Source organism: Sciurus vulgaris, assembly GCF_902686455.1.
Source record: "Sciurus vulgaris genome assembly, chromosome: 5".
NCBI classification, from domain to species: domain Eukaryota; kingdom Metazoa; phylum Chordata; class Mammalia; order Rodentia; family Sciuridae; genus Sciurus; species Sciurus vulgaris.
Window position 1 is genome coordinate 22,870,405 of NC_136465.1, and position 23,875 is coordinate 22,894,279.

The 23,875-nt window shown below is 35.2% G+C and overlaps 1 protein-coding gene across 1 annotated transcript in view; it reads left to right on the forward strand.

Moving 5' to 3' along the window:
* ANXA10 (annexin A10) overlaps positions 1-23,875 on the forward strand; it is a gene marked incomplete at both ends in the record, with an annotated part of 61,475 nt that overhangs the window by 25,866 nt on the left and 11,734 nt on the right. Inside the window, 3 exons of the mRNA XM_079139863.1 lie at positions 4,390-4,503; positions 6,075-6,165; positions 7,489-7,568. Of these exons, the coding sequence (XP_078995989.1) occupies positions 4,390-4,503; positions 6,075-6,165; positions 7,489-7,568 (285 nt within the window). The remainder of the gene's footprint in view (positions 1-4,389; positions 4,504-6,074; positions 6,166-7,488; positions 7,569-23,875) is intronic.

Below are 23,875 nucleotides of genomic sequence, written 5' to 3' on the forward strand. Positions count from 1 at the left end.
TAAGGCCAAGCTGTGACTCCGGCAGAGTCCACTTTAGGGCAAGTCTTGGAAAAATGGAAAAGCAGAGGCAGTTAAGGCTGGGTATAGTGGCACTGCAAAGGTTGCATCTGCAAAGTTATTTATGTAACTCCAAGTGAGAATTGAGACTTTAATTAGAAAGCCTATTTAAATGCTCCTCTTTGAACTTGCAAAGCTTAGTTATTTAAACATATTATTCAATATTTATCTTCCCAACTGAAAATAATATCTCCTTCTCCGTATCCTGATAATATCACACTATTTCCTCTGTGATATCCCTCACCATGTTTTGTATTGTTACAAATTATTATGCCTGTATGTCTACACCATCTGCTCAAGAAGCTTCTTGAGGATAGGGACTTTTTTCTTGTTTACCTTTGAATTGCCCAAAATGTCTACAAACAAATAATTGCTGAACTACAAGTGGTCCTATTCATTCATTTCTTTCGTTCATTTATTGTGGGCCTATTTGGCGCTCACTATGCCCAGGAGAACTGTTTCATATGCTTCTAATTTATATGCTTGCTTCCTATGTAGCAGGCACTGTTCCATGGGCTGGTAGAATAGCCATGGATAAAACAGACCAGAAGCTCTGCCATGATGGAATTTGCATACTACCTGGGTGAGAAAGATCATAAATTGGCAAAAATATGTCATGGTAGAAGACAATAAGTGCTATGGAATAAAGAGGAGCCAGGGGTGAAATACAGGAAGTGACAGGGACCCAGGTATAGTTTTAAACATGGCAACTAGGGCAGGTTTCATGGAGAAGGCTGAGGGAGGAGGGGGAGGCAGGCCATTGAAGGAAGCCAGCAGGAAGGCTGTTGAAGACAGAGTGAAGGCCAAAAGCAAAGAACTTGAGATATCGAGCTGCCATTCCAGTGTCCAAAAAAAGCCCATGGTAATTGGAGCAGAGAGAAAGGTAGAAGAGGATGGCAAGAAGTGACCAAGAATATTCCAGCTACCCTGTCAACTTAAGGACTTACATTTACATGGGCTAAAAGACTCAGTGTTGGCTTCATTCTGAGATCAACCATGAAAAGACGTGTGGAGGGAGGGAACATTTAAGTGGGGCAATGACTAATTTGATTTGTGTTTTTATAGGATCACATCATCAGATGTGTTGAGAGAATACAGGGCGCAAGCACAGAAGGAAAACCCGTTAGATACTACTATGTTAATAGAAGGGAGTGATAATGGCGGCCTGAGTGGGCGTGGCAATAGTGAAAGTGGTAAAAATGCATCAGCTTCCAGATACACAGGCACGTGCCACTGAAGGATGAGACGGGTTCTGAGCAACGTATCTCAAGTGATCTCCACGTAGCTCACCTCTCCTAGCATGTACTTGCATGAACCAAGACAGCTAAGATGTCATTAGGCAATAGGACATTTACACTCCATTGTATTCTTATGGACAATCACTTCTGCAGCCCATTGTTATGCAGAGCATGACTCCATTTGTAAGTTAGAGACAGTGGAGTTCACTCAAGCACAGTTAGATGTAGTAAAAATTGGAAGAAATTCAACGTAATAGTCGAAACTCTGAGGTGGAGAGATAGAAAGAAGCAGCAGAGATTAAGAGGAGAGAGACCATCTAATATTGGCACTGCTGATAACCATTTTTGGTTTGCAAAGGATCACCAAATATCTTGAGAGGAAAAAGATATTTTGGGAGTATCTGATCTGTGCCAGAAAATATTTTTTTTAAATTTCGCCTAAGTTAAATATTTTAATACTTTTATTAAAAAGTGATAAAATAACAATTATAAAGTAATAATAATAACTTTTTAATTAAAAAGTAATAATAACTTTTATAACCCTGTGAGGTAGGTACTATTATTTTCTTTCCAGATAAGGAAGCATACCCAGAGGTTAAATAACATACTGGCAATCTTATAATATGTCCATTACACAGGATTGAAAACTATATATTTAAGTACATTAGAAGAAATCTGATACTGTTTCTTTTCCTTAAATTGTGATATTTCATTGAAAACGCACACACACACACACACACACACACACACACACACACACACCCTTAATAAAATATGGATATATGTCGCCATCTAGTGACATTACTAATATCAGCCTACAATGGAATACACACAAGCATTCAGTATTGTATAAAATGGTAAAATAAATAAAGATATTGTTATAGATGTATACAAAGAGAGTAGAGATCAAAGAAATGAGACTAAAGATGAAATAATAAAAGGCTTTTGTCAATGCTTAAGTCCTCTTTAGATAGAATATTGTCTTTATTCTTTATACCACATTCATTTATTCATTTTTTTATTCTTTCATCTGTTTATAAACTCATTTATATAGTGTATATACTCACTTTGTATAACCATCAATACAAGGTCTAAATGCTGAATTTTGGAAGGTTTCCGTGAAAGTCCATGCCCTGATACTGGCAGGGCATGATAATCATGATTATTACAATGTAGTAACATATTCACATATTCAAAGACAGAGAGTGGTAACAAATAATCAAGGAGCTTAGAGGCAGGCTCATGGAATAAGTGATAATCATAATGTTTTACCTTTCCTCTGGTGGCCAATTACAATTATCCTCTTATTATGAATATAGATTGAATTGACCTAGTTGCATTCAAACCTTCAATGGAGGGTTAACCAGATCTGTGTCCAGAAATGCCACATCAACCACCCACATGCAAAATTCATCACCTTGCTGATGTATCATTCATGGTTTCCTATGGCCGACAAACCATAAGAGAGACTGGAGGGTCAGAATGCTTTGTTTCAAATCCAGGCTCCTTCACTTAGGTGTTCAGTTGTATGGGGCTAGTTAGGTGACCTCTGGGTGCAGATTTCTCATCTACACAGTGTGATGATCACAGCTTCCAAGTCATAAGTGGTGGTAGTGAAGTAAAACAGTTTTTCTAATCCTAAGAATACCTTCTGGCAGTTAGGCAGCAGTCTAGAAACATTAGTGGTTATTATCATCAGCCCTCCCACCCACCTGCTCAAATTTCCATTGTGAAGCCCTTTCCTCTTTATACTTGCAGGGAGGTTGGAATAAATGACATCTGAAATCTCCCTAAAGCATTTAGATTTCAAATTAATCCAACACTTATTGAAAGCTGGCTTGAATATTCCACACACACATTCTACTCTACACAGACCAGGGCCTTTTCCATCCTAGAACATTGTCTATTTTGATATCTTCTAAGCCTTCACCTGACTGAACACCACTTCCTCTTTCAAGGCTTCACGCATAACTACACATTCCATGAAATTCTATTTTACTGACGTTATCTCTTTTTAATGAATTCTTACAATTCTCCAAATTGTAAAGCCCCACCCTTCAGGGTCTCATTTTGGTCCTTAATTATATTCTAGATTATAGAATATCTTTAAATGCATATGTCCTGATTTTTCCATTTCAGTGATTTTCAGCTGGAGCCAAGGAATACACATCCCACTTCCAAACAGGATCCTGTATGAACCTCATCTGATTAGTTCTACAAACTCCTCCTGTCCCCTGAAGCACTCTCACATGGACTGTATCCCATCCTTATTAAAGAATCACTATGCTAGCAGGGCATGGTGGTGCACACCTGCAATTCTATTATTGAACCACTTCAGAACTAAAATACTATTGTATATTTTAAGACTAGATATTTACACATTCTAGCAAGAGACAGTAAGTTTTAAACATCTTTCAGATGTCTTGGTAACTACAGAAAATTAACTTGGCATGTACTTTTCTTAATTTCCGTTCTATAACTAGAAAAATAAAAGGCAAAACATTAAAAATATCAATTTCATTTTTTTTATGCCTGTATTCCAAGAACAATGAACATTTTTCTCTGGAAGCATTTGACTTTTGATATCTTGAATAAAGTGCCTGTTGTTTGAAGAAGGTTCTAAGATTATTTAATCAATTTATATAAGTTTTTAGCCATAGCATAAACAAGAACACCCTGCTTAAAAAAAACTGCTAGGATGGTAAAATACGTGTTTTCCTTAAGAATTGATGTTTCACTAATTCTACACAAGAAAACCAATAACTCTCAACTAAAATGTTTTCAGGTTTTAACTTCTACATATTTTCCTAAGGAGATCAAAAGGTTTGGGGTTGGGGATTAGGGAAAGAAAATTCTTCTGTGTTGATATGACCACAAGTCCATAGGCTTTATCATGTAGAGGCATGATTAAATCAGTCATTTTCAAACCCTCAAATCAATCCTCTTTTGAAACCCAAGGATATATGCATGAGAGATTTCTTCTTATGTGAAATAACACAGAACGGTAATTCTTATTAGCAGACTTCCCGCAATTATTCCATTTCTCTGGTAAGTTTGGTAACTAATACTATAAAAAGAACTTTTTCTTCCACAGGACCTGATTGGGGACCTGAAGGAGAAGCTCTCATCACACTTCAAAGATGTTATGGTTGGCCTTATGTACCCTCCACCATCTTTTGATGCTCACGAACTATGGCATGCCATGAAGGTACTGATCTATTTGCAAAAATACACCTGCAGCAGGTACAATCTGATGTTTAATAGATGGAAAACTCCCCGTGATGCTCCCGCATACTTCTAAGACTGGCGAGAGAGGAGAGGATACCTAAGCAATGATGTAACAGTGAAAATACTGTGGTCCTTAGAAAGAGCCTTGTTAGGAGGAGGGAGTCTCCAGAACTCTGTGGCTGGGATCAGTCTCTTCTTTAGTTGTACAAATTCAGACTTACCGAGCCAACTCCAAGCTGAGCTATCAAAAAATAGAAAGAGTGAACTAACCTCCAGGGCTATTCCCATCTGTCTCTGTTTGATATGTGTTCATATATTGAAGAAGATATGTTAAAAATCATCTGAATTTCTAAAATTATTTGTAAAAGTTTGGTTCAGATTCAAAACCGGATACCGATCAGAAACAAACATAGAGGACATCTTTAGTTTTTATGATCTTATAGAGAACAAGTGTTTTTTTTTTAAGATATTAAATTGTCCTTTACAAAAACTGTTGCTCAAATGTATCGAATTTACTTTCGAAGGATTAGAATGATTCCGCCTTGCAGAAAAAATAATTAACTCATTTCCATGAAATAAATTGACTACGGATTTTGTTGTTTAGGGATGTGAGAAAATGAGAGCTATTTACTTCTTTCCAAACTGACATTAAACACCTGCAGAAGCAATCGTTCCAATATGATGCCTGACAACCACCAGAATACCACAATATGTGAGGAACGTGTGACAGGAAGGAGGCAAGAGACAACATAATTAAAGGAACACCGATTTGGGCCATCATATTTACTGATCAAAATAGACATTGTATGAAAGTCATATGAGTTTCAATTAATCACTTTTTAAAATGTTGCACACCCATTTTTTCAAAATTATGTAACTAAAACTTGAAAAAAAAATCCTATGTTGCTGATTAGATGAAACTAGTATATTTTAATCAACATTTCATAGAATGATAAGGATTCCTGAGAATTGCCTGAAAAAAGATGTGGTGTCTTTAAAATCACCATCACAGACTAATAGATTCATCTGTCTATGAGAGCCCACAGAAAGCTCACGATTCAAATGCTAAGGAAAATTGTGCAAAATCACACATCTAGGGAGAGGCAGAACCTGATCCCCAAAACATCCTTGGAAAAGTAGAAGACATGTGTCCTAATTTCAGCTTGCTTAAGAACCGATTGTCTAACAAGTGGTATATCAAATTCCATTCCAGTAGTGAGTGGAAATGTTCAGTGTCTTTTACTACATTGGTTAGAAATGCCCATGCTGTTTTACTCTCAATGAAGGAAAAGAATTTTCTTAAATAATATTATCTTCCCAGGACTAAACAGTGAGTAAGTGGAAGAGTCAGGACTGAATTGTGCTCTTTATCCCAAATACTTCCTTTCTCTCTTGTCACCTCTCAGAACACCAGAATGCTGTATGCCTTCATCAAATATAAGGTCCATTATTGTTGTAAATGAAAATTCTCTTATATTTCTTTCTCTCTCTCTCTCTCTCTCTCTCTCTCTCTCTCTCTCTCTCTCTCTCTCTCTCTCCCTCTCTTTCTAGGGAGCAGGCACTGATGAGAATTGCCTCATTGATATATTGGCTTCAAGAACAAATGGGGAAATTTTCCAGATGCGAGAAGCTTATTGTTTACGTAAGAAATTTACAATATGAGCATATATTGTGCATACAAAAGAACTTCATATTTTTCAAATAACATAAAAATATTCCCATTTATATATTTTTAAAGAGTCTTAAAGACATGATACCATATGAAATATGACTCACTAGAGTAGAAGAGTGGTTACCAGGGACTGAGAATGGATGGGAGGCAGGATTGGCAGCAGCTGGTAAGTTGGTACAGGTACCCTTAGAAAGAATAAGTTCTGGTATTCTGTTGCACAGTAGGGCTGACAATAATGCATTGTATATCTCAAAATAGCTAGAATAGAGGATTTTATCTGTACTCACCATAAAGAAATGGAAGTTAACTGTGCTGGGTATGCTAAATACCTAGATTTGATCATTGCACAATGGATTCATGGATTGAAACATTATGTTGTACCTTACAAATATATACAATTATTGCATGTCAATCAAAAAAAAAAAATAAGACAAAATATTTTTGAAAAACCAAATAGGACTCACTCAAGACCAATGGATTCATCAAGTAAAAATGACCATTAGCATACAAAAATAAAAATCCCCCAGAAAATCAAGCAGATTTTTCAGGAAAATAATTATAAGAATATATACAGTGAATGTTTTCATTATGACAGGAAAGTGTCCAGCATTTTGGTTCAGAGGGCATTTTCTCTCTTACCCAAGAGAGAAATGGAATCTAGAAAGATGAAGCAAAATACAGTCAGTTGTTCAAGAATTCTACATATATATCTGCTTCCACTTTATATAAAGTACATAGTCCCTGTAATCTACTTCAGAATCAGATTTTACACAGTTCAAATGTAAACAGGTAACTTTTTATTTTCAACAAGTTTTCATGCCTTAAGTTTCATCCCATTGTGCATTATGCAACATTGAAGTTAAGAAATTGTTCTAGACAGTCACCTCTATTGCTTCTTAGCAAAAACAAGACTTTCCCAAGGGAAATGAAGGCAGAATCTTCACTTAAAATATTAAAATGAGACAAAGCACTTGGGAAGGGTACTAAGCTGGGAAGCAGTCTATGCAAATAGAGTGCATAATTCTGAATTTTAAGAATTAGAGAATGTGAAATGATTCTTAACTCTTTTCTTCAAAGTCGTAGTAGATAATTTTAAGACAACAGACTTTGCCAAAGATACTATTAGTTGACAGATTTCTTGAACAGTTTGTTGACAAAGAAATGTCATGAGATTGATTGTATTTCCTGTATTTTGCATTCACATTGGGGCAAGTAGCAGTGACCTACTCAAAGCACATTGGTTTGTGGTTCCACAACCAATCACACCTTTAATGTGGGTGGTTTCTTACCCAGAATACAGCAGTAACCTTCAAGAGGACATTTATTCAGAGACCTCAGGACACTTCAGAGATACTCTTCTGAACTTGCTCCAGGTATGCCATTCCAAAATTCATATCATTTTCCACTATTAAGAAATAAATGTCATTTCCAATAAATGCAACAGATAACTCCAATATAACACAAAGAGTAAGTTTTGTATAACAACATTTACTGAATATCATCCATGCTCCAGGAACTCAACTAAAAGCTTGACTTGGGTATATGAGTAGGCTACAACTGTTTTCTAAAAAAAAAAATTAAACATCTACCTTACTTAAGTGATTATAAATGTACCTACATGCATAAATAATTAAATATTCCAAGGAAGTTAAGAGACTTTAAATATTACAGATATAATTTTTAATTCAAATTAAAATTAACCCCATTTTTAAAAATTGCTAAATGGGATGACGGCATACTAACTTTCTGAGTTGTCATTATGTGCCTAGCACTGTGTAAGAAGAGAAGCATTTATCAACAACAAAATACTGTAATATAGATATTATTATAAGCACTTTTGAAATGAAGACATAAAAAAATCAAAATATATATGGTTTTAGCTCTGACTGTCCAATGAGTTAATAAATAGAAATTAAAAATTTGTTTGAGTTCTGTAGACTCTTCAGTACCATCATAGGATTTCAGAGCTGCATATAAAAATTCCATAATACTATACATTACAAAATAGGTTACTATACATTACTTCAAATTAAAATTATATTTTGTTATTTATCTTATTTTTCTGTACAGACTAAATGGTATAGAATAATTTCCATTCAATTAACATTTCCTAAAAACATTCAACTATTAGCATTGTAATAACATTTTTTAAATTATAATTACCTTTTTAATGCATATTCTCAAATGTGCCTGTCATCCTCTTTAGCAAAGTCATTCAGAAAAGCAAAAAGAGTCAGTGTTCAGCTCTTAACTATTCAAAGAGAATCTAGAAAATGTCTTAAAAGCCAATAATTCAGTTTGGTTATGTGGTGTGTGTGTGTGTGTGTGTTTATGTGTGTACGTGTATGTGTATTTTAAATGAAAGTATTTCTAAATCCATAGAATTTTACTTTATACACCAAAAAAACACAACTGAGTAATTAGCAAAGAATTTCACTAAAAGCCACAGACGGGTGGAATTTTGCACATGAGGATATGGAATTAAGAAAATCTTCCATAGCCTCTAAAGAAAGAATAAATGAAAGTCGCATTGGTAGACAGAAAAGGACTCTGAGGAGGAAACTAGAGTAACCACTCCTCGAAAGACCCTCAGGAACCCAGAGACCCAGACCCTTAAGTGAGGAGTTGGGATCACCAGCTGAACGTGCAAACTGAACCGTCATTCTTTCCTTCTTCTTTTCTCTGAAACACTCCAGTGCTCCATTGCTTCTCTGAGTTCCTGGATTGTTTTTAACCTAGACATTTCTGTTACTGCTGTTAACCTGGGAGAGGTCTGTGTTTATGCTTTAGCCTTCTTGGTTAAATCTGAAGTGATGCTCTGGGGTTTATCCTCTTTGAGGGTTCTACCTCTTTCATAAACCAATTTGGCAAATTGAGAGGTCTTTAGGTTTGTTTATGGCTTAAGTAAGACACCTTTTCTTTCATCTGAGTTTATGAAGTCTTTGAAAGTGAGTATTCCTAAAAATCTTGGAAGAATTGTTCAGTTAGATCCATCTACCACTTAACCACACCCAAAGTTCTTCCCTAGATCTAATTCTCCAAAATGGTCTACTTCTTTGCACCCTTGCATTCCCCTTTTGCCCTCTTTATTTATTTATTTTTTTTTCATAACTTAAAAACAATTGCTTCAAGGCTTTCTCAGACAGAAAAATTAGCTGTGTGTTTACCGCAAGGCTGAGTCATAAAATGTCCTTGCCTTCCAAAGTCTCTCGAATTCTCAGGTCACTCTAAAGTAGTTGCTCTTCAAGGAATCAAATTTCTAAACTACCTCTTTTCTCTTATTTCTGCTTGCAAACTGACTATTTATTTTCCGAGTTAATCTCTTTCTTGTGATACATGGCCAAAAGCATCAAGTAAACACTGTTTCTCAAGTTCACCTGAAGACCAGAACAGGTGTTGATCAGAGAATAGCTCTCCTTCAAAAAGTGATCCAGATACTCAGTCTGTTTCACCTTTCTACCTAGCTTTTTAGTTTATCATGGATCTCTTCAATCTGTAGAAGCAGGACAATGGAGAATTGTTCATGGAAGTTTTTATGAGCTGCATATCATTTTTGCTCAAATTTCACTGGCTAAACCTCAAATAACTCTACTTAATATCAAAGGTGGCCACAAAATATAGTCCATCTATTTGTCTTCAAAGAGGTTGACACACTTTGACAATGAGTTATCACCAAGCATCAAGACTGCCAAGAGAATTGAATTTTGCAACCAAGATTCACAAATGAACAGCAGAAGGTGCGAAGAATGAAGATCACATGACAAGAAGTTGAAAACTATGAAGATAACTGTCTCAGGCACAAAGAGAAATTCCAAAAAGGTAGCAAATACAAACAAACAAGAAAAGCAAAGTTCTGTGTGATCTTTCTTACAAATAAATAAGGAAATGTCTCTGCATTTTTATCTATGCTTATGTTTGTGAACATGTCCTTCTTATGTCACCATTTCAAATGACCTTTTAAAAGACCAGTTGTTTCCCATCATGCAATGACATAAATCACACAGTGCTTAATGAAGCAATTTAAGATTTATATACATACATGTGACCTTGTCTCGCTTTGGATTAATGGTGAAGTCAGGGATAATAAAAAAAAATGTTAGGTACAAAGAAAAAAAACACAACAGTGAATGAAAGTTTCTTGGTCCTACCTTTAATCTTACTTGGAGAGTGATGATGCTTATTTTAGAATCAAAGAGGAAATAAAATATCAAGAGTAAGAATATAACGCTTTAATCTGAATATATCAGATTTCTATATAATTAATGTACCATGAATAATCACATTCTAGGAGGTGAATTAAAGTCAAGAAATGTTGCTTATTTTCATCTCTCAATTCTTCTGTTTTCTTTTGGACAAAGTATACATAAAAAATTTAGGTCAAAACTGTAGCTGCATTTTTTTAAATTTTGCTGATTTGTTCCAACAAAGAATCAAAAAAGCAAAAAATTTTAAATGTTGAAATGGACTTAAGTAATCATTTTCCATCAGACTTCTCAAGGAATCTATTCTTCACAGCCTCCTTCAATTCCATGAGGACTTCTCTCCTCCAAGGTATTTATGTGCATTTCTATTAAAATCTTTTCACATGAGAACTACATCCATTCCATCCCACTCAACTTTGCAATAAAAACTAAGCTCTGTACATGGTATATGGTAAGCAATTCATGTTCTTTGGAAATAAATGGCGCAATTAACAAATGCTTTAGAAAATCCAAGTGAGCAAAGCTCATGGCTGGAAAAATTAGAGAGGGCATCCTATCTGATGAGTCTTTAACAAGGTCCTGGAACATGAGCACCTTTACATGCAATGGGATTGAGGAGAAGGGTGTCCAGGTATATGGAAAAGTGCTGCATAAGCAGGCTGGCTGGTTTGAAGAGCTCTGTTGAAGAGGGAGAGCTGGTCTGATTAGAATGCTGGTTGAAATGCATGAAGAAAAGGCTCCTATAAGCAGTAGAGAGCCACCAGTACATTTTTGAGCAGGATGTGACATGATGGTGATGACTTTAAATCTGCACACATCACAATCATTTACCATGACAAATGAAGGAAACTTGTAGTGAGAGCCTCAACTGTAACCAAAATTAAGAAAATGTGATTTATTAAAAATGAAAACTAGGGCTGGGGAGATAGCTCAGCTGGTAGAGAGTGCTTCCCTTGGAAGCATAAGGCCCTGAGTTCGATCCCCAGTACCGCAAAAAAAAAAAAAAAAAAAAAAAAAAAAAAAAAAAATATATATATATATATATGTTTAATTTCTGTACTTTTTGTTCTTCTCTTTGAGATGACATTCATCAAATCAATCAGAAGTGTCCTGACTGTAAGCTGAAGTAATACAATAAACAATGAGAAAATTCAGCAGGAGGCAAGAGACATAAATTTAGGGAGAGAAAAGCTGTTAAAAAGATTTTCTCTATGTTATTGCTCAAATTTTCTTAGTGGCCATCTTTTAAAAGTGAGAGCTGATAGATTCATGTTCTCCGAGCTCAGATTACAGAATGGAAGTGGACAAGAAAACATTGAGGTGTGGTGGGGGCAGGGAAGGGGGAGACAATATTTCCCAGCTAATCAGGAAAAGAGACCCAAAGCCACCTGTTGACTCCTCACCCCAAAATTACAGGTTTTGAAATCTTATAGAGATTTCTATTTTGTTCTTATTGTTCTATGCCTCCTTCTGAAGTAACTTCATGATTTCATACACCAAAGGAATTAATTCTGCATGGTCTAAAATCATCTGTTTATGGAAAATAGTCAAATTAAAAAACTGGTTATTAATGAATAATTGTTTCCTTAAAACAATGGCAATTTGCAAGTTTAAGTAACTGCTATTTCATTTCTTTTCCTGTGTTACACTGCTTTCTGCCTCATTTGGAATGGATTAACACATCCAAACACAGGAGATGTGGTTTTCTTTAATGTGTATTTATTGTGATTAAAACTTCATACTGTGCTTCACATATAATTTATGTGATTCAATTAACAATGAATAAACATCTATGTCAGCCTGGAACACAAATTAATAATTCTATTCATTGCCAGGCAACATGGATTTTCTTTTATATCCTTTGTGTGTGTGTTTATGCTTATGCATCCAAGTTATTGTCAGTTATGAATTAAGAATACGTATCTTTTTTAAATGCTGAGAAAGCCAAATATTAGCTACTCCACACTGAGGAAAAACTGGTAACTTGAGCTGGTTGGATTCCATCAAATTGTTCAGTTTTAAAAAGTGGCATGTTACCAAGCAAATTCATTGATTTTTTTCAATTAAATTAAAATTTTATATTTTATATTAAATTATTAGGAAAAATCAAGATTTGCTTTATTGTGTTTGGTTTTAGTATATTTTGCTTGGTTTGGTTCTATGTTCATTAAACTGTCCATATCACCAACCTCATCCTATAAAAGGATGCTAATGTTGAGGGCTATGTCAATGGAAAGAAGATAGTTCAGTTTGTCAGAGTCCAAACTGAGACCTCTGGGTAAGTTGTTATACAAATAAGTTTATGTTAATTTGCAAGAGGTTGATCCCATTTATAGGAAAACTCATTTTTAGTCATTTCCATTTTTTAGATAATCTCACTTGCTAATATACCAGTTGCATATCCCCTTTTATTTTTCATAAGATTGACTTTAATTAGGACATTCTTCACAATATAGAAGGGAATCATCTTTTTTAAAGTTTTAGAGTAATGCTGCATCATATAAGTTAAAACAATAGTTTCTACTCAGGGGTTCTCCTTGGCTTAGTTATTATTCATAATAGATTAAAGTCAGTAGTTTATTGTAAACCCATGAGCTGCTTCCTGATGCCAAACAAGTTTTTCTTTTAAATATCCAACAGGAAATTTATTTCAATTTGTGGAAGAAAAATATAAGTTTACTAATAGGAAAAAATTACTTTCCTTGGGATTACATTTAATTCCATGAGGATAACAGCATGGATTCACTTCTCCCTCTACTAAATCATGCTTCTTTTCCCTCCCTTTCATAGTTGTTGACTCCATAATAAGTAGGATGCAGAGAAAATAAATCACAAGGAAAAAAGTAATGAACAGTATCTTCCCTTGATTTAACAGCAAATCAATCTTAATCATGATTTCAGTTTCTTATTTCTGAAATTAAACAATGGTGCTTTACACTGATAGAATATATATGTGTTTGTGTATCTATATATATGTCATACTTGTATTCGTAAGTACCTAAACATAGTTTAAAAAAACCACACAATAATTTATTTTATTACTGGGTTTCATCTAATTTGGATTATAAATTTACAGAACAAAGCATTACTTCTTAAGTTTGATTTCTGAAGTTGTAGGGTTGAATAAGTATGGGTGTAAGTTTAGCCTTGAAATTGTTTTGATGTTTAGTAAAATTCTTTCAACTTAGTATACTGAAGAGTAAGGGTGAATTGAGACTTACAAGCAGCAAGAAAAAATTCCTTAATTTACTTAATTTTCCTTGCTTCTTCAAAATCTTAACTTTTAATTAAAAATTGCTTTTATTTAGTTAAAATACTCAATTTTACTTTCTTCTCCTTAATTTTCAATTTTACTTCTTTTTTCTTAACATTACATATTTACAAATAAAGTCTACTTTAACATTTTATATTGATAAAGCTAAAAGTATATTTCCTTAAAGTGTAAAATACACAAGTGTACAATATTGCATATTTCAGAGATTACCTAACCTATAATATAAAATGAAGATTGAATTCTAAATGACTTAATATAATCTCATTTAATAGCATTTTGGAAAACCAGATGTTCAAGAGTGCTTACTAACATGCATGATATCTGTATATCATGAAATACCTGATATGTTTTTAAATATTATGAAGGTTTTTTTTTTTTTTTTTAATTGACTTCTTCCTTCTATATTAATGGCTGTTCAGTGTGAAACCTGATTTAGGATTCAGGTCAGTAAATTTAGAAGATGTGGAAAAAAAAGTTGTAAAGAATTGAGAAACTGAAAAAGTCCATTACTTCTTTTGACCACTTTCTGTGACATACACCATTCCAAAGACAATCTGTCTCCACAGTTTATAAAAGGGAAATGGAATTTCTTCTTAAAAGGACTATGAAATTTTGAGCTGATGTGCTCCAATCAGATACCTGTGGGGCACTATAATATAACCAAATTTTTCCTTAATCTTTCCTACACTTTTTATCTCCTACACTGGAGGTTGAATCCTTGTTTCTGTCTCTCTCTCCCTCTCCCCCCACCTCTCTCTCTCTCTCTCGCCCACACCCACACCCACACACATACCCACAACAAGGTGGATATAGATACACATAAAGACAGATAAGACAGACCCTCCTTTTTCTCTTGGCTTCATTATAATTCAGACTCATATCCTTGTATTTATATTTAACTTCCTTGAGATTCAGGTCCCTGCTCTGTAAACCTGAACGTGAACTCATTCTCTTCTCAGAGTCTTCCTAATACAAACATTCTCTAATTCTTCAGTTGTTATAATCATGTAATCATGCTCTCTGCTTCCCCGTGCATCTTTACTTTCCGAATCAAAGGCAAGATTATTCATGGCTTCTGTCTTTTTAAAATCATTTAAATGCAAAGATGCCCTTTCTGTGTGAATTCACGGATATTGGAGGAATTAGAGCATAAGAGCTTTAAGGTATTCATGAAATGGAAAGTGTTGAAATAATCATCATATTTTCTAGGCGGATGAGGTGTTTTGCTTAACCTACGAGGGATTTTCTGAGAGGACTATTTCTACTAAGGAAACAGCTGATCTGGAAAACATTCTTCTTGAAAACTAATACCGGTCATTAAATTGGCTCCCAACACTTCCCGCACGCTTTTATTAACTAGATTTACAGATCTAATTATCTGTCAAATAATGAAAAATTAGTCACTTGGAGATTCATCAGTCAATATGTGCAAATTACACTGGAGATGATAAATGTTTTTGCAGAGGGCAAGAATGGAGACTACCCAAGCGGATACTTCCTCTTGACCTTGGCTTTCAGGGTTCTCCCGAGGACAGTGTCTCAAACTCAAATAGTGAGGCCTTCAGGGTGTGGTTGCCGTCAGTTCTCAGTAATGGTCTACATCAATTAACAGGCTCACATATTCACAACTAAATTTGAGTTCCCTCAATTTCTTCCCTTCACATTTTTATCTTATTCCTTACTTAAATTCTGTGCTCACTTTTGCCATCCTTTTGGCACTGAAATCAACTCCACCATCATGCTCTCTGAGGTTCTTTATGTAACAAAGAATGCCTTTGTGGGAAAAAAAATCAAACCACAAACTTACTCCCTGACTTTTTCTTAATCCAACAGTCTGTTTAAAGTGCTCGTGATAATTAACTGCATAGGAAAATAAATAAATGGGCACCACTTCAAGTTATATGTCCAGGAATATTATCTTTTCAAACAACAGTTCAGCTATGTAGAACTGTAGAAAATTCCACAATATCTATCACAAACTTTGCAAGGGTAGAATTTTATTTAGTTATATCGGTAGGTTGAAGATCATTAAGAAAACTTTAAGGATTTAGAAAATCTTCCCCATCTGCCAATTGATCTTTGAACTCTGCTGTCCAAAAACTCTTTCTCTTCCCAGAGGGGATTTCCTCAACACCAACAATATGCCAAGCATGATTTTAGACACTTAGGATTTATTGGTGAACAAAAGAGACAAATATCCTAGGCCTATCAAGCTCAAATCTAGCAAGGTAATAGGAACAATTAAATGAGTCTAATAAATAGGCACTTACAGAATTTTTAGAAGGTGATATATGGCAGAGAAGGTGTGGGAGATAGGAATGCAGGTCTAGGCAGAGGGGGTAGACTGTAGCTTAGTCAGGATAGATCTCATTAAGAAGATGAGAATTGAGCAAATGTGTGAATAAGAGTTCATCGACAAATGAAGGGAGGGGATAGGAGTTCCAGGTGAGGTGTATGGCTAGAGAAAATGTCGCAGACTAGAAAATCACCAATGGCTGTGAGGAGTAGCAAGGAGGACCACAGGAGTCATCTGAGCAAGCAGAGCACAGATACCATGGTAGTAGATGCATAGATGCACAGATGAGCTCAAAGAAGCATCAAGTGGGGGCGGTTATGTCAAGTTTTATAGCCATTGGAAAAACTGGTCTTTGCTCTTAGTGAAACAGAAGAGAGTTAAGTCATCACCAGGTTTTGAGTTAAGTCTTCACCAGGTTTTGAGCAAAGGAATGATATGATTTCATGCTTTAAAGCATTCACAGTAGATGCCAAATTGAAAAAAGACTATAGGGAGACAAGAGTAGAAACAGAAGCCATGGGGGGGCTGTGCCTGCAGCAAGGCCAAGACAGTGTCAACTTGGGCCCACAGAAGAGCAATGGCCCGGGAGAGTGCCGGATCCCAGACGGGCTTTGAAGATGGTCCACGTTATTTCCTGAGGAATAAGAGGTGATATATGAAAAAAATGAAAACCATTAAAAGTGACTTTCAGTTTTTTAGTCTGAGTAACAAAAGGAGGAGTGGAAAACTGAGAGAATGTGAAAGGTTTTAAGCTGGAGGGAGACTAAAAGTCGCATGTTAAACATGTTGAATTTGATATACATAAATATATACATATGAAAATCAAGAAGGGCTCTTATGTTAGCAACTGGAAGACATTCATCTGAAGTTGAGATAATAGATTTCTTTTTTTCCATTTGTTCTTTTTAGATATACATGACAGTAGAGTGTACTTTGGCATATTACACATACATGGAGTATAACTTACACTAATTAGGATCCTATTCTTATGGTTGTACATGATGCACAGTTAGCCTAGTCATGCATTTAAATAAAAGGATAGGAAAGTTATGTCCAATTAATTCTACTATCCGTCCTATTCCCCTCCCCTCCCTTCCCTTCATTCCCCTTTGTCTAATTCATTAGACTTCAATTCTTCACCTACCCACCCTCCGTTGTTGTGGGTTAGCATCCACATATCAGAGAGAACATTCAGCTTTGGGTGTTTTGAGTCTGGCTTATTTCACTTCCATCCATTTACCAGCAAATGCCATAATTTCATTCTTCTTTATGACTGAGTAATATTCCATTGTGTATATTTACCACATTTTCTTTATTCATTCATTTGATGAAGGGTGCCTAGGTTGGTTCCTTAGCTTGGTTATTGTGAACTGAGCTGCTATAAACATTGGTGTGGCTGCATCACTGTAGTGTGCTGATTTTAAGTCTGCTGGATATATGCTGAGGAAGGAGGTAACTGGGTCAAATGGTGGTTCCATACTTCTTTCCAGAGTGGTTATACCAATTTGCAGTCCCATAGCAATGTACTAGTGTACCTTTCTCCCCACATCCTCACCAACATTTATTTTTAATTGTATTCTTGATAATTGCCAATCTGACTGGAGTGAGATAGAATCAGTGTAGTTTTAATTTGCACTTGTCTAATTGCTAGAGATGTTGAATATTTTTTGACCATTCATATTTCTTCTTCTTTGAAGGGCCTGTTGGGCTCTTTTGCCCATTTATTGATCAGTTTATTTCTATTTTTGTTGTTTTTTCAGTTCTTTGCATATCCCAGAGATTAATGCTCTCTCTGAGGTGCAAGTGGTAAAGATTTTCTCCCATTCTGTAGGCTCTCTCTTCGTGTTATGGATTGTTTCCTTTGCTGTGAAGCTTTTTAGTTTGAGTTCATCCCATTTATTGATTTTTGATTTTACTTCTTGGACTTTATTAGTCTTGTTGAGGAATTTGCTTCCTAAACTGACATGATGGAGCGTTGGGTCTACTTTTTCTTCTCCTAGATGCAGATTCTCTGGTCTAATGCCTAAGTTCTTGATCCACTTCAAGTTGAATTTTGATCAGGGTGACGGGGGTTCAAATTCATTCTACTATACATGGATTTTCAGTTTTCCAGCACCATTTGTTGAAGAGGCTGTCTTTTCTCCCATGTATGTTTTTGGTGCCCTTGTCTGATATGAGATAACTGTATTTATGTGGGTTTGTCTCTGCATCTTCTATTCTATTCCATTGGCCTTCATGCCATTTTTGTTACTCTAGCTGTGTCTGGTAGATGTGATGCTTCCTGCTTCGCTTTTCTTGCTGAGGATTGCTTTGGTTATTCTGGGCCTTTCATTTTTCCAAATGAATTTTGCACTGCTTTTTCTATGTCTACAAAAAATGTCATTGGAATTTTTTTTTTATTTTTAAATTATTTTTATTTAGCTTTTATTTTTTTTCAGACTGCATTTTGATTCATTGTACACAAATGGGGTACATAATTTCATTTCTATGGTTGTACACAATGTAGATTCATACCATTCATGCAATCATACACGTACATAGAGCAATGAAATTGCATTAAATCTCTATGGCACTTTTGGCAGTATGACCATTTTAACAGCATTAATTTTGCCTATCCAAGAATAATGGGAGATCTTTCCATTTTCTGAAGTCTTCAATTTCTTTCTTTGGTATTCTGTAGTTTTTATTGCAGAGGTTTTTCACCTCTTTTGTTAAGTTCATTCCCAAGTATTTTACTTTTTTGAGCTATTGTGAAGACAATAGTTTTTCTGAATTTTCTCAGTCAATGTGTCATTGGTGTATAGGAATGCAATTTATTTATGGGTGTTGAGTTTATACTGTGCAACTTTGCTGAATTCATTTAAGAGTTCTAGAAGCTTTCTAGTGTAGTTATTGTGTCTTCTACATTTAGAACTGTGATCTGCAAATAGGAATAGTTTGAGTTCTTCTTTTTCCTATTCTTATCCCTTTAATTTCTTTCTTTTGTCTAATTGCTATGGCTAGGTTTCAAGGACTATGTTGAATAGGTGTGGTGAAATAGGGCACCCCTCTCTTTTTCCAGTTTTGAGGGAATGCTTTCAATTTTTCTCCATTTAGAATGATGTTGGCCTTCAGTTTAGTGTATATAGCTTTTAAAATGTGCTATATTCCTAATATCCCTAGTTTTTCTAATGTTTCAGCATGAATGGATGCTGAATTTTGTCAAATGTTTTTTTTCTGCATCTATTGACATAATCATGGATTCTTGTCTTTAAGTCTATTAATGTTGTGAATTGTGTTTATTGATTTCCATGTGGTAAAACAACCTTACCTCCCTGGAATTAACCCCACTTGATCATGATGCACTATCTTTTAAATATGTTTTTGTGTGCAATTTGTCCGTGTTTTATTGAGAATGTTTGCATCCATGTTCATCAGGGATGTTGGTCTGAAGTTTTCTTACCCTGATGTGTCTTTGTCTGGTTTTGGTATCAGGGTGATACTAGCTTCATAGAATGAGTTTGGAAGGGTTTCCTCCTTTTCTATTTCATGGGATAATTTCAAGAGTATCAGTGTAAGTTCTTCTTTGAATGTCTTGCAGAACTCAGCTAAGACTCTTTCTGGTCCTGGGCTTTCTTTGTTGGTAGGCTTTTGATGCCCAAACAGTGGAGCATCTACATTCATCAAACAAACCCTGTTTAAATTTTCTATGTCTTCCTGATTCAATTTGGGTAGATCATATGTCTTTAGAAATTTATCAATGTCTTTGTGATTTTCTATTTTATTGGAGTAAGATTTTCAAAGTAGCTTCTGATTATTGTCTGTATTTCAATGGTGTCATAGTGTTATTTCCTTTTTCATCATGAATTTTAGTAATTTGAGTTTTCTCTTTTTCTTTATTAGCTTTACTAAGAGTTTTGTAATTTTATTTATTTTTCAAAGAACCAACTTTTTGTTTGGTTGATTTTTAAAATTTTTTTTGTTTCAAATTCATTGATTTCAGCTCTGACTTTAATTATTTCCAGTCTTCTGCTTTTGGTGTTGATTTGTTCTTCTTTTTTTTTAGGGCTTTGAGATATAAAATTAGGTTTTATTTGCTGATTTTCTATTCTTCTAATAAATGAGCTCAATGCAATGAACCTCCTTTTAGAACTGCCTTCATAATGTCCCAGAGATTTTGATATGTTGTGTCACTATTCTCATTTACCTCTAGGTATCTTTTAATTTCATCTTTGATATTTTTTCAGTTATCTATTGGTCATTAAAAAGTGTATTATTTAGTCTCTAGGTGTTAGAAGAGTTTCTATTTTTTATTTTATCATTGATTTCTAATTTCATTCCTTTATGATCTGATAAAATGCAAGGTATTACATCTTTTTTTTTTTTTTTTTTTTTTTTTTTTTTTTTTTTTGTATTTGCTAAGACTAGTTTTGTGGCCTAAGATATGGTCTATTTTAGAGAAGGGTCCATGTGCTACTGAGAAGAAAGTGTATTCAATCATTGATGGATGAAATACTCTATATAGGTCTGTTAAGTCTAAATTATTAATTGCATTTTTCTTGTTCTATTAGCTCTTTCATTTTTGTTTTGAAGATCTATCAATTGGTGAGTGAGGCATGTTGAAGTCACCCAGTATTAATTAATTAATGTGTTGTGATCTATTTGATTCTTGAGATTGTGAAGGGTTTGTTTGATGTATGTAGATGCTCCATTGTTTGGGGCATAAATATTTAAGATTGTTATGTCTTGTTGATATATAGTTCTTATAAGCAGTATGAAATGACCTTCTTTGTCCCTTTTGATTAATTTTGACTTGAAGTCCATTTTATCAGATATGAGGATAAAAACTGCTGCAACTGCTGCTTGGTTATGAGATCCCTGTGAATGGTAGGTTTTTCCCATCCTTTTACCTTCATCTGTGGATATCTTTGCTTATGAGGTGAGTCTCTTGGACAGAGCATATTGTTGGATCTTTTTTTTTTTTAAATCCAATCTGTCAGTCTATGTCTTTTGATTGATGAGTTTAGACCATTTACATCCAATGTTATTATTGAGAAATGATTTTTATTCCCTGTCCATTTGAATATTTCTGGGCTTTAATTTGAATTAATTGCTCTTTTGATTGACTCTTCTTCTAGTATAGTTCCTTCCTTTGCTGGTTTTCATTTTCTTCTTCATGAAATATTTTGTTCAGAATGTTTTGTAGTGTTGGCTTTTTACTTGTGAATTCTTTTAACATTTGCTTACCATGAAAGGTTTTTATTTCATCATCCAATCTGAAGCTTAATTTTGCAGGGTATAGTATTCTTGGTTGGCATCCATTTTCTTTCAGGGCTTGGTATATATTATTCCAAGAACTTCCAGCTTTGAGGGTCTGGGTGGAAAAATCAGCTGAGACCAAATTGTTTTTCCTCTAAATGTGTCCTTTTTTCTCTGGCAGACTTTAGAATTCTATCCTTATTTGGTATGTTAGGCATTTTCATAATAATGTGCCTCTGTATGGGTCTGTTGTACTTTTGTATATTTGGGGTCCTATATGATTCCTGTATTTGATTTTTCCATTTCATTCTTAAGGTTTTGGAAATTTTTAGATATTAATTCATTGAAAAGATTACGCATTCCTTTGGTTTGTATCTCTGAGCATTCATCTATCAGATATATCTTAAGGTTGGTCTTTTCATGTTATCCCATAAAGTTCTGTTCATGGTCTCAAAATATCCTTTGTCCATGGTCTACTTTATTTTCAAGATTATATACTTTGTCTTCATTATCGGAGACTTTGTCTTCAAAGTAGACTAGTCCTCTAGTGATACTTTCCAATGAATTTTTGATTTGGTTTATTGATTCCTTCATTTCAAGGCCTTCTGCTTGTTCCCCCACCTCCACCCCCCACTCTGATCTCTATGTCCTCATTGAAGTGATCTTTTGCTTCCTTTAGTTTCTCCCTTATGTCATCCTTTCTCTCTCAGGTGAATTTAACTATGAGCATTCTAAATTCCATCTCTGACATTTCTTCCATAGTGGTATGAATAGATTCTGTTTTTGATGTATTTTGGTTTATTTGAGGCAATTTATTGCCTTACTTTTTCATGTTGTTTGTAAGTCTAACCAACTAATGGTTGGTTTGAAGGTAGTAGAGTTTCTACCTTGTGGATTTATAGTGTCCCTGGAGGTTTCCAGTAGTACCTCACTGTGTAACGGGAGACATATAACAACAGCAATGCAAACATTAAACCAAATAGCTCTTGCAATGAATCTACAATGTTGATGGTCAGAATAATCAGAAATGATATTTACCAGTTATTGCCCACAGTAAAAACAGTAAATTTACAAAAGGGTTTACAATTTCACATAGTGACCAGGGATAGAACAGAAGTGATGAGGGATGTGATGTTTATGATGGAGGAAGGGAAAAAATAGAAGTAAAAAATTAAAGGAAGAGTGAAAGAGAGAATAATAGAGATTGATTATTAGCAGAGGAAAGGAGAAAAAGAGAGTCCAAGGAAACTGATAAGTGGGAGGAAAAAAATATACAAAAATTTAAAAAATAAAAATGAAATAAAAGATTACAGGACAAAATGGATATATACTAATCAAACACCCTAGTCCTCAAAATATTGATCCATGAAAAATAATTGCCTTGAAATAAAATGGTAGAAATGAAAAAAAAAAATAAAGATACATTAATATGTATAAGTATCCAGTTAAAGATAGAGAAATGAGGAAAGAACAAGAGATAGGATGGTAGAAAAGGGTTTATAGATTCAAGAGGTAAGTAGGGCAAATGCAGAGGTGACACAGGATGTATTTATAAGGGAGAAGAAGAAAATAATAGAAGTAAAAGAATCAAAGAGATGGGGAGAGAGAGAGCAATAGAGTTTGGCTGTTAGCAATAAAAAAGAGAAATAGAAATGAAAGAAAGCAGTTGTGTAAGGGACAATAGAAAAATAATCCAAAATATACTAATCAAAAACCTACCCCTCGAAAAAAAAGCACAAAAAAATAACTACCTTCAAGAAATGTTAAAACTAAAGAAGCTGAAACAAATGTATGTATAGAAACGTATAAACGTCCATCGTGTATCAACCAGTACATATTCAAAAACAAAACAAGCTGGGCATGGTGGCTCACGCCTGTAATCCCAGCTACTTGGCAGGCTGAGGCAGGAGGATCACAAGTTCGAAACCAGCCTCAGCAATTTAGCGAGGCCCTAAGCAACCTTGCCTCAAAATAAAAAATGAAGAAAAAGGGCTGGGGATATGGCTCAGTGGTCAAGTGCCCCTGGGTTCAATTCTCAGTACCACAAAAAAAAAAAAAAAAAAAAAAAAAAAAAAAACAGAAACAAAATAACAGACTAGCCTTTGGGGTTTTGAGATGAATAATTTCTGCACGTGGAACTCCCAGGGTGGGGATCTGGTCTGGCCCCGCCCCAGGTGTTTTATAAAGTGGAGTTTCCAGGATCTGATGAACCGACCTGCTTCCAGGACTGGAGCCCACTCCTCGCCCCAGGGCACGCTTGTGGGGAAGGGAGTCGTCCCTCACCACTCCTCTTGATCCTGCCCTTTCTTGCTTCTCTGAGCACTGAGCTCAGTCATTCCGCCCTGCCACTGGTCCTGCTGACTGCCAGGTACAATGGAAGGAGGGACGGGGGAGCCAGATTTCTCTGACCTGTCTGATCTTTATTACCGCCAGGCAGAATGGTCTCTGTGCCAGAGATTCTCCTGACTTGTTCAGTTTAGATCTCACGGTGGGGTCTGCTGGATTCATGTATTGGTGTCACCTCCGAACTCACGGACCTAAGTGCATGCCAGTCTCATGGAGGTTTTAAAGTTTCCAGCTTGGGCTCCCATACATGGCTGGCAGCTCCTGACTTTCCTGCACCAGTTTGTTGGGCCTATTAGCCTCTGGGTGGGCCAGGCTGGGCTGCTC